Source organism: Corella eumyota, chromosome 6 (genome assembly GCF_963082875.1).
Source record: "Corella eumyota chromosome 6, kaCorEumy4.1, whole genome shotgun sequence".
Lineage (NCBI taxonomy): Eukaryota > Metazoa > Chordata > Ascidiacea > Phlebobranchia > Corellidae > Corella > Corella eumyota.
Genome location: NC_137495.1, coordinates 1,203,282 through 1,216,749, shown reverse-complemented (window position 1 = coordinate 1,216,749; position 13,468 = coordinate 1,203,282). Strand labels below are relative to the sequence as shown.

Below are 13,468 nucleotides of genomic sequence, written 5' to 3'. Positions count from 1 at the left end.
ACGAACAGTTTTTTCCCATTATAAATTTTTTTAACAATTTAAATATTAATGTGTAATTCACATTTTCTAAATAAAAAAATTTAAAATTAATGCAATTGAAACATTGATTAAATATTTTATAATTCTATAATAGCAATAAAAACATTAAGTTCTTATAGAAACGATAAAAAAATAAAAAAAAGTTTTACATTTACAATAATAGTTAGGCCTTAACATAGATTTAATATAAAACAAAACTGCAATTTATCCTAAATTAAATCGGTCTAATAAAAAGTTATTAATGCTATGTTCCGTTAACAAAAACTGTCCCGAAATTATATATTCCGAGTATAAATTTTTGGTTTTACTGTAGGATAAAGAATATTTTACTATTTCACACAAGTCTGTACTACTTTTGTTTAAACAGTTTACAGATACTTCTTGGCTAGTATTAGGTATGTTACTTTCACCAATGTTTATTTTTATATTTTTTTTTTAATTTATTTTCTGATAAATATGATTTATTTTCTGATAAATATGATGCAATCCGTGGTTTCGAGTGGTATAACTTAGATAAATATATATAATACGGCCTAGATTTATGTCAATTGTTTGGTAAGGGATTGATAAGGATTCGTTTTCAAATAAATCTTCACTATTTTTTTCTGATTTAAAATACCACGTTAACTCAAAGATATTTTCCACATTTTTTAAAGTTCCAAAAGTAGCGAATTGTTTTTTAAGTTTTAAAAACTCGGACTGTTTTTTAAGACAAATTGCAAAATCTCCAAATTCAATGGCCGTAAATGTAAATTCTCCTTGTGTGCTTATACTGGATCTTGTTAACTCGTTCCAGGCTTCGTTTTTTCGTTTAATAAACACTGTAGCATTGGCTAAGTTTTGATTATCTTCTGATAGATATTTAGTTTGAAGTGTTATTGTGAAAAGTTTATGAAATTTTAAACCAAAGGGTCTACATTTTAATAGTTGGGATATGCAAATTTGAATGTAAATTCTCCTTGTGTGCTTATACTGGATCTTGTTAACTCGTTCCAGGCTTCGTTTTTTCGTTTAATAAACACTGTAGCATTGGCTAAGTTTTGATTATCTTCTGATAGATATTTAGTTTGAAGTGTTATTGTGAAAAGTTTATGAAATTTTAAACCAAAAGATCTACATTTTAATAGTTGGGATATGCAAATTTGAATGTAAATTCTCCTTGTGTGCTTATACTGGATCTTGTTAACTCGTTCCAGGCTTCGTTTTTTCGTTTAATAAACACTGTAGCATTGGCTAAGTTTTGATTATCTTCTGATAGATATTTAGTTTGAAGTGTTATTGTGAAAAGTTTATGAAATTTTAAACCAAAAGGTCTACATTTTAATAGTTGGGATATGCAAATTTGACTATCTTCATTATAGGTGATTGATTTACTTTCTTCTGTTGAAAGGTTTATTGTTGTATCTCCTAAAATTGCATTTTGAGAAAAAGTGATAACAAAGTGTTTGTAACTGAATGTCCCAATGTTTTTTTTTACGATCACACTTTTATTATTTAGACACTATTTTTAGTTGTAAATAAGTTATTTGTAAACATAAACAAAACATAAAAAATAGATTTGGGTGGCGGCAGTATACAAACACTGTAAAAATATCAAATTTTGTTAAGATAAATGTGACATATAATAATTAATAATTTTGTTAACGTTCAAGTGACTTAAGATACCATTATCTAAGAGCCATCAAAAAATAAATTATTTCTAGTAACTATGAGGTATTAATATTCCAGAAAATAGGCAAAAAAATGCTAGGACCTTTTTTTACGATCGCAACTGTCATAAATTTTTATTATGTTTTACGACAAGCCAATACAAATTCCAATTTTTTTATCAGTTTGTCATAAAATAAATATTTCTCGTGACTAACAAACTTTTGTCGAACATAAAAAACAACTTTTAAAGGCAACCTTTTATTACGTTTAAATTTTTCCAATTTAAAACGCTAGTTTTACTAGTTTTACAAGCTGTTTTGGCTAATTTCAACTTAAACTCTGTATCAATAAATTAATGTTATTTGTAGGGTTTATATAACCTTGCCTTATGTGACCAACTTAAAGATTTAACGGGGAATAAAATAAGCTCCTGATCACAAATTAATCCCAGGTAATTTAAAACTAATGTCGATAATCGGCCCATAATTGCAAGTGTCTAACTCGACTGACACAACATATGAAAATCTGTACAATGTATTCAATTTCGATACACAAAAAAAATCAATTAACAAAAACAAGACTGGCTTAACACTTATTTACGAATCAAGATTACTCTTTACAAATATTATTAAAGACCATTTATAAATCGTTTAAACAGGGCGAATCGTATCCAAAAATATATAACATTACTGTAAAACTATAACTCTAAAAATAAAGAAATATATATAACACAAAAATCATTTGGATTTCTAACTTAAATGACTAGGCGATAAGGCAATACAAGAAGAAACTCACAATAGCGATGCTTGTTAAACTGAATGAAAAATCACATTTAAAATTTATGGAAAAGATGAATAAGTTTATATATAAAACGACATAACGGTATTAATGTAAACCGTTATTCCCCGATCGTATTATTTTAACTACATATTAATATTAGCTCTATCGATGTTCAATAAATTACACATATGAGGTCGTGGGTTCAATCCCCACTGATCTCATGCTGTAGTGCCCTTGAGTAAGGCGCTATAAACGGTATGAACTCCTGCTGAGCCAGCACTTAATCAGCAGCATAATTACCGGGCAATTATAGTCTCTATAATATCCCAAACTGCCACAGGCAACTCGAGACTGGGTCGGAGTAACTTATGTTACTCTATGTATAAGTCGCGCATTCGACTTTCCCACATCGAGGATAAAGATATACACAAAAAAAAAAAAAAAAAAATTAGTTAACCATTGCCACTTATTGTGGATCTATCGTTTTCGTGATCTTGAAAGTCTATTATAGTTGATTGACATGTCTTGCAATTTTCAGATGTGAATTCGTCTGGATATTCCGATATAGAATACTGGATTTCTGTTTGGGTCAATAGCTGAGATTCGTTTGCGTTACTTGTTGCTTTAAACTTAAAGTGCATTGGTGTTACGAATGAATTACGACTTAAACAAGATTTTAGAATCACGTGGTGTGTAGGCTCGCATGTAACTGTGTTTAATCTTTCTCCTGTGGGTTTAACTTCAATATTAAAATAGAAATCTTTCTCGGAATCTAAAAACACCTTTTCATACGGTATAGCAGACCCTTGATGTTTTTTAAAAATTTCTTTGTCTTCGAAATCTTCGGTAACACAATACCAAATTAAAACCCGTACATTGTGGACTGAAGAAGGTTTTAAAAACCCAAACAACAAACAGTTTTTTTCCATTATAAAGCTTTTTTAACAATTTAAATATTAATGTGTAATTCACATTTTCTAAATAAAAAAATTTAAAAACAATGCAATTGAAACATTGATTAAAATTTTTATAATTCTATAATAGCAATAAAAACATCAAGTTCTTATAGAAACGATAAAAAAATAAAAAAAAGTTTTACATTTACAATAATAGTTAGGCCTTAACATATAGATTTGGTATAAAACAAAACTGTAATTTATCCTAAATTAAATCGGTCTAATAAAAAGTTATTAATGCTATGTTCCGTTAACAAAAACTGTCCCGAAATTATATATTCCGAGTATAAATTTTTGGTTTTACTGTAGGATAAAGAATATTTTACTATGTCACACATGTCTGTACTACTTTTGTTTAAACAGTTTACAGATACTTCTTGGCGAGTATTAGGTATGTTACTTTCACCAATGCCACCGTCAAAGTCATTTTGCAATTTTTTGTTTTGCTGATTGCAATAAATTAAAAAGCGGCAGGGTATTACAATTAATCCCATAGTCTGTAACCGAACTGAATTTATTTTTTGGCATATATGTTGTAATCCATCGTTTTGCTTGGTATAACTTAGATGAAGATAGATATCCCGCCCCAAGTTAACGTCCGTGGTTTGGTAAGGGATTGAAGAAGATTCGTTTTCAAACAAATCTTCACTATTTGTTTCTGATTTAAGATACCACGTTAACTCAAATATATTTTCCACATTTTTTAAAGTCCCAAAAGTAGCAAATTGTTTTTTAAGTTTTAAAAACTCGGACTTTTTAAGACAAATTGCGAAATCTCCAAACTCTAAAGCCGTAAATGTAAATTCTCCTTCTGTGCTTATACTGGATCTTGTTAACTCTTCCAAGGCTTTGTTCTTTCGTTTAATAAACACTGTTGCATTGGCTAAGTTTTGATTATCTTCTGATAGATATTTAGTTTGAAGTGTTATTGTGAAAAGTTTATGAAATTTTAAACCAAAAGGTCTACATTTTAATAGTTGGGATATGCAAATTTGACTATCTTCATTATAGGTGATTGATTTACTTTCTTCTGTTGAAAGGTTTATTGTTGTATCTCCTAAAATTGCATTTTGAGAAAAAGTGATAACAAAGTGTTTGTAACTGAATGTCCCGCCAACGGTTGTTACAATTTGGCTCACCCCAAAAGATTCTGCTGTTTCTCTTAGTTCAACGTTTAAACTCTGTGAATTTCTAGACGAACCCCTTCGACTGGGATGTGAACAACACTTTAAACTTTGTGGAATTCTACATGAACCCCTTCGACTGGAACGTAAACAACAATTCATTCTCTGTGGAATTATATATGAATCCCGTTGACGGGAACGACAATACAAGGCACAAGTACAAAAAAGAAATAATCCAGTACTCACGCCGAGTATGATTATAAGTGTCGACGGAAGTATATTTTCGTCGGTTGTTGTTAATGTTGTTGTTGTTGTTGTTGCTAGTTCTGTTGTTGTCGAGTTCATAGCTTTTGTAGTTATAGAAGCTGTTGTTGGTGTAAAAAGGCGATATAAGATGTACAAAATATTTAAGTATTAATCTAACCCTATTTAGATACTACTTTTTAAATTTATATCTATGCATTTACTTCTATTTTTATTTAATGACTATACAAAAAATATTCATACCTTGTATACTATACTTAGTTTAAATAATGACTAATAAGCGTTAAGTTTAAAATAACAAAAAATCTTTTCGACTATGTGTATATCTTAACAAAAACAGAAATATTAAGTTACGTGTTGCGATGTTTAATCATTCGTTGTCGCAACATGAGAACTTGATTGTTTCCTAGAGAAAAGTTGTCTGAAATAGTTTTAAAACAATGGTTTCGGTAAACCATTGTTCTCGCTAAATTAAATTCTAACATGTTGTCTTCTAGGCCCATCTAACTTTTTATTTTTGAAGAATAAACACATAACTTTTGCTATTTTACTTAACACTCATTTTTAATTACAGTTGTTTTAAGACATGCCTAAGTTTGCTTGGCGTTAATTTACATCAACGAATTTTATTAATACTGATTTAAAAATTTCGGTAAATAAGTCCAAGGATACTTTAACTTTATGTAACTTAAAATATCGTTTAAAAATTGTTGGTTTAAAGTTATTTATAAATTTTAGGCTACATTACATGAGAACTTGGACAAATGAAATTCGTAACTGTTAAAGGTTTTCTAAGACTTAAGCAAAGGTAACACAAGTTATTTTATGAAATGAATAAATACATAAAAAAGTGTTTTCTTTTAAGTGAAAAGTTTTTTAAATTTAAAGTGTTTGCTTTTTTGCGATTACTACCCGCCACGATTCAGTTATTTGTAAACATAAACATAATATAATAGTGAAATTATTTCACGTCTTTTTACACGAGAAGTAAAAACGTAAAATTTAAAGGAAATAAATGTTTTAAATGATAATAAAAGATGCTGTTATGTATTTAAAACTAACTGCAGACACTATTATCTACAAACTGACAATATATTTAAGTTTTTGTGGTAGGCATGGAGTTTTTGATATCGTTTTCTAAATAAAAAGGCAATGTAAAGTAATTGTAATACGAAATATAAAATGGCTAAAAGATCAAGAGTTTACCCGGATTTCAAGAAGTCTAAAAGATCTCATGCACTATTTTCAAAGTTAAAGCTACCTGAAATAGTTCAAAATGTAAGTATTACATTTAATATCAAATATATTTTAACATTTTTATTCGAAATCCAAATAAATATTTTTATATATCTCTAATTTTCATGGTACTAAAGTGTTAAATTTTGGCCTGAAGGTTGAGTAACAATTGTCGTTTCAGCACAGTATAGTCTGGAAAGTAGGGCAGTTTGCATGCACAAGATTTTTTGATAAATTGCTCAATATTTAAGCTATAATTTTTCAATATTTAAACTTTTGACTAAGTATTGGCAGATTGGCGCAGCAGTTGTTTGTATCGTTTTTAGCGCCTACTCAAAGGTGCCACAGCATAAAAGCAGTGTGGATCGAACCCAAGACCTTATTTAGTAAAGCTTGTTCAGACCACTACATCACGCTGTCGGTTTTAATATATATAATGCATCATGTTTTTTTTAAGTGTAAACTAACTAAGCACAACTTTTTGTTTCAGGTTTCAGTTACAGAACACATTAAGTTAAGTGACGGAAATTTAACTAATGCCTCTGGAGAATTAGAATTCGTGGGAACATCTGAAAAACAAGCTAAAGTAAAATGTTTTTTTTTTAATTTCTTTAAATAGACACATAGGCAATCTTATTTAGCCTTTGTTTAAACTAAACCAGGCCTTTAAAAAAAAGGTATATATGGAAAAAATAAATAAAAAATTTGGGAATTAAGTTATTTTATATTTTGGAAATTAAGTTTTTTTTAATCTCTACAATTTTGTAATTATTTATGAAAATGACAAATTTTGTCCACTAATAATATTAAATTACTTTTTTTATTTAAAGTATGTTAGACTCGGTCATCAAACCAGTGTGGAAGAGCTTTATGCTGTCACAAAGAAATGGGGAATGCGACTCCCAAATTTTATTATATCTGTCACTGGGGGTGCCCAAGATTTCAAAATGAAATTCAGTTTAACGAAAATATTTCGAAAAAGCTTGATCAAAGTAGCAGAAAATACAGGTGAACAAATTTCTCAAAATATAACTTTAACAAGTAACAAATTAACACAATTGTATTAACAAGCTAATTATTAAAACCTTTAAAAAGAAAAAAAAACTAAGTATATTTCTTAATTGTTGCTTTTTTTATTTTTGCTAAGGATGATTTATTGTTTTCTCTGCACATAAAAAGTCTTTAAGACACTGTAACTTTTTCGAAAACAATTTCAAATCAAATTTTTTATCATTTTTCTTTTAGCAACATAAATGTAAAGTGTTTGATTTTCATTTACTCCTATGTCGCCTTTAAGTAAGGTGCTATATTGGGTATAAATTTCTGCTAAGCCACACTTAATCAGTAGTTTAACTAATGGGTAATTTTAAATTTATAAAATCCCAAACTGCCACATTTAACTTAAGGCAGGTTCAGGCTAATATGTTATGTTTAGGTCGTGAAGTTAAACTTCGCACATTAGGAATAAATAAATATAAAAAACATAGTTAAAACACCAAGTAACAGGTAGTTTTTTTACTTATACAGGGGCATGGATAACAACTGGGGGAACCAACTGCGGGGTGATGAAACATGTTGGGAAAGCTGTTCAGGAATATGCAGTTGTTAAAAGCTCAGATCAAAAGGTTAGTTTATGGTATAATGAAAGTTTTTGTTCATTAAAAGCAATTCCTGGCAGCGCAGTGTTGTAGTCAGAGAACTTGTCACACTACATTAGGCCATGGGTTTGATTCTCACTGCTTTCATGCTGTAGCACCCTTGAGTAAGGCACTAGAAATGGTATAAACTTCTGCTGAGTCAAAAGTTAATCAGCAGCGTAATTATTTGGCAATTATATTCCTATTATCCTAAACTGCCTGAGCCAACTCGAGACTGGGTCAGGTTAGCATATGTTAGTCTTTGTTTAGGTCATTAAGTTGACTTTCTCAAATCAAGGATAAAGATATATATAAAAACAACTGTATAATGATATTTAAATATATATTTTTGAAATGTGTAATACATAAACAAATTAAATATAATGTTGCTTATCTGTTTAAATTATGCCTTTTTTAAGAATAAAAACTGGCTTTTCTAGGTCTTTTATATCAAATTATACAACATTTAAAAATTAAATTTTTTTAATTAAAATCAACCAGATAAATATATAAACCTTAATTTCCAATTGTGTTTAAGGTTGTAGCTCTGGGTATTGTTCCATGGGGAATAATAAGAAACCGACATCAACTTGAGAATAAAAATAAAAACTTGTTTGAAGTAAGATTACTTTTATAACTACTTTTATTTTAATAAATTAACTTTCGATTTTATCTGTTCAACATTTCGAGGTTGTTTTTATAGAATTTTTTACTTTCAATTTTGTAAAATAATAATTACACAAGCCTTAATAAGGTTAATTTACCTTTATTTTCTTCTATAGACCTTGGTAGTTCTGTTACTTAACATCCTTTACCTAATTGTTTTGAGATCAATAGGATTTCTTACTTTTTAAATTGTCTTAATCAAAGGCAAAACAGCATAGAAACAATAGAAATCAAACTCAGGGCCCCATGTAATAAAACAAAGTGTTTTACTCCAATCCCTAAGCTAGTTAAAATTTACCATAAATATATAAAGTAACAATTAATTTTTCAGCCTGCTCAATACAGTCATGATATGGATGATCCACGATATAATGATAAAACAAGTCTATTGGATAAGAACCACACACATTTTATACTAGTGGATGATGGAAGCAAAGATAAATATGGAACTGAAATCGATTTGAGAACAAGATTTGAAAGTTATGTTGGTAAGTATTGGTTAAACTTAAAGTTAAGTGTAGTATATAAATATTAGTTTGTTGAATATTGACGATATGTTGGGTTGTTTAGACCTGACAAGGCTTGCATTTCTTTCAATCGAAGCTATATCGGAACTAAATAGTTTGGCTATTAAATTATTACTCAAAAATAGGAATTTTTTTAACAAATTGCATATAAATATATTGTTTTATTATATTTTTTTGATGACTATGTTTTTAAACAACATTTTAAATCAATTGCCTAGCTAAACTTTTGAAGAATTCATTGTATTAAAATATGACTAACCTTTTGTTTAACTTTTTACTTCAGCTAAAAAGAGCAGTGAGAAAGGCGTCAAGGTTTTTATTGTGTGTGTGATTGTTCAAGGTGGTCCTGGCTCATTAGAAGTAAGTTTACATTTAATCATGTTTTGTATATTTATATGACAATTTGTCACAAAATGTTTATTTAACTGACAGCGTGGTAAGAACTCTTGCTACACCACACATAAGGTCGTGGATTCAATCCCCACTGATCTCATGCTTTAGCGCCCTTAAGTAAGGCCCTATAAATGGTATGAACTTCTGCTGAGCCAGCACTTAAAGCAGCATAATAACTGGCAATTATAATCTAGAATATCCCAAACTGCCACAGGCAACTCAAGACTTGGTCGGAATAACTGATGTTACTCTATGTTTAAGTCACGCATTCGACTTTCCCACATCGAGGATAAAGATATATACAAAAAAAAAATAAATATTAATCCTGTCTATGAAGTTTGTCAACTTAATTATGTATATTATAAATCCTTTACATTTTTGTCACTCAATTGTGTTTAATTTTCAATTACTTTTTGATTGCTTTGTACCCTACTATACTAACAGTAATGACAATAGGTGGTTTAAATTTACATTTACCCAAATATTTTGTATCATCCAACCCTAGTGTCTTATATCTTTTATGTGTCAAATCTTACCTACTTTGTATAATTATATGCACCAGACCATCACATAAATTATAAAATTCTAAGTTTAAATTTGCAATACCAGTTTTTTATGTTCATATTAACCGTTTATTAAATGTCTGAATTTAACCACTTTTATATTTACTTTATACAGACAGTATACAGCTCACTTAAACAAGGCACTCCTGTAGTAGTGGTTGATGGGTCTGGAGGGTGGGCTAGTATACTGGGTTCACTTTACTCTTATTCTCATACTGCTGTTACCGACCAACTTGTTAAGGAGCTTATGATAGGTAAGTGTTTCTAAATTGTAAAATTTCTGTATCTTGATTTACATATAGATGCGCTGTAAATTAAAGAATAGTCAAAAGTGGTTAATCATAGGAATATTACGTTAATTATTTACTCATTTGATTAAAAAGATTCATTAATAATATTTTATATTTTGAATATTTTAAAATGCTTCGCAGTATGCTTTCTTAATATTTAGATATTTTGGGTTAAATCACTTGACTTTTTTATGACTTAGATTATATTTAACTCCTTTGAATACATACATATTGCTACATAAAATTTAAATGTGTCCTTTACACTTAGTTATAGTTCATATTAGTGCTATTTTAATAAAGTTATGCCTTCTACAACCTACCCAATGTTGATATAAATTGGTCAACTTAAGTTTGAAATGCAAAGTATTATGTTAAATTAACATCAAATACATTAATGTAATACTGACTTGTTTTCACAGAGCAGGGAATGACAAAATTTGATGGTTTAAACAGGAACACCAACACAGTAAAGGAATGTATTAGAATGAAGGAAAATATTACCTTGTTTCAAGTGGATAATGAGGATAATATTGCTGACCTGGATATTGCTATTTTGCAAGCAATTCTCAACAGTAAGTAAACTTGGTAGAAGCATAAAACAGAATAAAATGTAATAGAAATTGTAAAACCAAGTGTAGAAATTGCTTAAGCCTAATAACTAAAAATATCATTTTTTTAACTGTTAGTTGAAGTTGTAAATTAAGTTAAATTGGTCAAAACGTAAAGGGAAATCATGGTATATATAATCACATACTCTTTTGTTTGTACTACAAGTGCTGTTGCTTTAGGCTCCTTATTTAACAGTTCTAAACCCCATTTTATGTGAACATATACTACTAAGACCATCAAATGTTTTACAAAGGTTTATTTTTTCAGATCCTGATTTAAAGGAGAATAGAATTGAGCAGTTGAAGTTAGCACTTACCTGGGATAGAAGTGATATTGCTCATTCACATATATTAACTGATGATGCTAATATTGCACAAAGTGATCTTTGTCAACTCTTTCTAGAAGCTTTGTACAAGGTAAATGATAATGGTGTTATGCGTAGTATGCTTTTTTTATAAATCACTTTTTCTTTGCTATAGCAGTTTAATTTATTTTAAAATTGCTAGTCAAAAGCTCTATCTTTGATTGCCATTTTATTTGTTGTAATATGGTTGCATCTAATATTTGGCCAGGATAATTCACCCGCGCACCACAAACAGCAGTGTAATTTATTTTGTAGACATATAAATTGGACATACATACATATATATATATTTATATAGGTAGATAAGTTTAGGACATTTACTAAACTCTGTAAATTATTATTAAACTTTTTATTGGAATTTTGTTTTAACAATAACCTTTACAAGAAAACTTTTTTTAGACTGTGTTATTTAAAGACATAATTATTCAGGCTAAGGCATTATTTAAAAGATTTGTTCTAATTGATTTTTAACATGATTTGTTTATTTTTAGGACAAGACGGAATTTGTTAAATTATTTCTCGATTATGGATTGAATTTAAGGTTATTTTTAACCACCCAAAGATTGGTTGAGTTGTACAAAAAATCTGAAGAAAATTCTAATATTGAGACTCTGTTAAAAAAGTATAAAAAAGAAAAGGAAATCACAATCGAAACAATTGGAAAGTAAGTTTAAATTGCATAGAAATTAATGCTGTAAATCTTTTGGTAACAAATATATATTTTATTCTTAATTTAAGAGTGTTGACTTTAGTGCCTTAACATAGAGTAACATTTGTTACCTTGACCCAGTCTCCAGTTGCTTTTGGTAGTTTATAATATTATTTATAGTTAGAATTGCTTAGAATTAATCTATTTTATTGGTTTTGTGCTTGGGGGAAGTTTGTAATGTTTATAGGGCCTTATTCAAAAGCACTTTGATATAAACAGTGGAAATTAAACCAAAAACCCCATGTTTAAAGCTTGGTTTTTCTTTGGTTGACATTTAAAAAAAAAATATTTACAATTAACTAATGTCTAATAAATTATTTATATCCTATTTTAGTCATTATTAGGTTTTATTAGGTTATGTGCTTTTAATTTCTAATTTTTTTTAGAGTAATGAAATCACTTATGGGATATACTTACAAGTCACCTTATTCTCATCTTAAAATCTTGAATACCACCAAAAATCTCTCAACAGAATGTTGTGTTAATAACCAAGTTTACGAGGAAACCCAACTTAATGGAAAGGAGGACAAGGTGGTACATTAATTTTTTGTATTTCATTTCTTTATTGGTTTTATAATGAACTGGCAGCATGGTGTTCTGGTTAAAACACTTGCTACAGTACATGAGGTCGTGGGTTTAATCTCCACTGCTCTCATGCTGTAGCACTCTTGAGTAAGGCATTAGAAACGGTTTAAAACTTCTGCTGAGCTAACGATTAATTAGCAGTTTAATTATCAGGCAATTATGATCTATAATTTCCCAAACTGTCAAAGGTAACTCGAGACTGGGTTGGAGTAACTGTTGTCACTCTATATTTAGGACGTGCTTTTGATCTTTCCACATCAAGGATAAAGACATAGAAAAAAATTCCTTTTTATTTTCTTAATGTTACTTTAAGTTAAATTTTTGCATTTAAATTTAGGAAAAAATTGCTTATCAGAAATATTTCAACCCAATCCGTGAATTGTTTCAGTGGTGTATATTGACGAACAAAAGACAAACTGCAATGGCATTGTGGGTAGGATTGTGGGAGGAGCTTCCTGCCGCTGTCATGGCAACCAGGATGCTAAAATCTCTTGCCCAGAGGATTGAACTCAGAGAAAGTGTAAGTATGTAAGAATTAACACAAAATTTCACAAGATGTTGTTATTCATGCTGATAAGATGACAATGTAAGGTAGTTATAAAAACACTTGGCCTTTCAACATGACATCCTTGGTTTGATTTCCACTGCTTTTATGCTGTAGCACTCTCGAGTAAGTCACTATAGACGGTATAAACTCCTGCTGTGCCCAACTTATCATCAGATTAGTTATCAGACAATTATAGTTGGTGATATTCCAAACCAGCAAAGTTAATTCGAGACTGGGTCGGGATAACTAATGTAACTCTATGTTTAGGTTGTGAAGTCGACCTTCGCACATCAAGGATAAAAATATATAAAAAAGTTATTTCAATTAGTTTTGATAACAATTATTGTACCTCCTTAACAGAAAGCTGACTTATTGGATCATGCAAATGTTTATGAAGAGTTAGCTACTGGTGTTTTAACTGAGTTTTATGAGAAGGATCCTGATATAGCGGCTGCATCAATAACTAGAAGAGTAAAAAAATGGGGAGATCTGACCTGTCTTGAAACAGCTGTCAAGGCTAAATGCAAGG

General features: G+C 29.3%; 2 protein-coding genes across 3 annotated transcripts in view; one reads left to right on the top strand and one right to left on the bottom strand.

The window, feature by feature from the left end:
- Positions 1–3,604: 3,604 nt before the first annotated feature.
- LOC145755038 (uncharacterized) lies at positions 3,605–5,138 on the bottom strand. The gene is made up of 2 exons (XM_082571237.1): positions 5,057–5,138; positions 3,605–4,914 (listed from the first exon to the last, which is right to left on the bottom strand). The coding sequence occupies exon 2, from the start codon at positions 4,892–4,894 to the stop codon at positions 3,626–3,628; it is 1,269 nt and encodes a 422-aa protein (XP_082427363.1). The 5' UTR covers positions 4,895–4,914; positions 5,057–5,138; the 3' UTR covers positions 3,605–3,625.
- An 803-nt stretch (positions 5,139–5,941) lies between these two features.
- Positions 5,942–13,468, top strand: part of LOC145754529 (transient receptor potential cation channel subfamily M member-like 2) — a 28,647-nt gene continuing 21,120 nt past the window's right edge. For both annotated transcript variants that reach the window (XM_082570589.1, XM_082570590.1), the window contains exons 1-14: positions 5,942–6,091; positions 6,540–6,635; positions 6,880–7,057; positions 7,577–7,674; positions 8,225–8,305; positions 8,684–8,840; positions 9,163–9,239; positions 9,951–10,089; positions 10,545–10,697; positions 11,002–11,150; positions 11,590–11,762; positions 12,194–12,338; positions 12,730–12,912; positions 13,300–13,467. In XM_082570589.1, coding sequence (XP_082426715.1) covers positions 5,996–6,091; positions 6,540–6,635; positions 6,880–7,057; positions 7,577–7,674; positions 8,225–8,305; positions 8,684–8,840; positions 9,163–9,239; positions 9,951–10,089; positions 10,545–10,697; positions 11,002–11,150; positions 11,590–11,762; positions 12,194–12,338; positions 12,730–12,912; positions 13,300–13,467 — 1,893 coding nt within the window. In that variant the 5' untranslated portion in view covers positions 5,942–5,995. The remainder of the gene's footprint in view (positions 6,092–6,539; positions 6,636–6,879; positions 7,058–7,576; positions 7,675–8,224; positions 8,306–8,683; positions 8,841–9,162; positions 9,240–9,950; positions 10,090–10,544; positions 10,698–11,001; positions 11,151–11,589; positions 11,763–12,193; positions 12,339–12,729; positions 12,913–13,299; position 13,468) is intronic.

Excerpts from the sequence above, each read along its gene's own strand:
- LOC145755038 (XM_082571237.1), bottom strand. The coding sequence starts at position 4,894 with ATGAACTCGACAACAACAGAACTAGCAACAACAACAACAACAACATTA.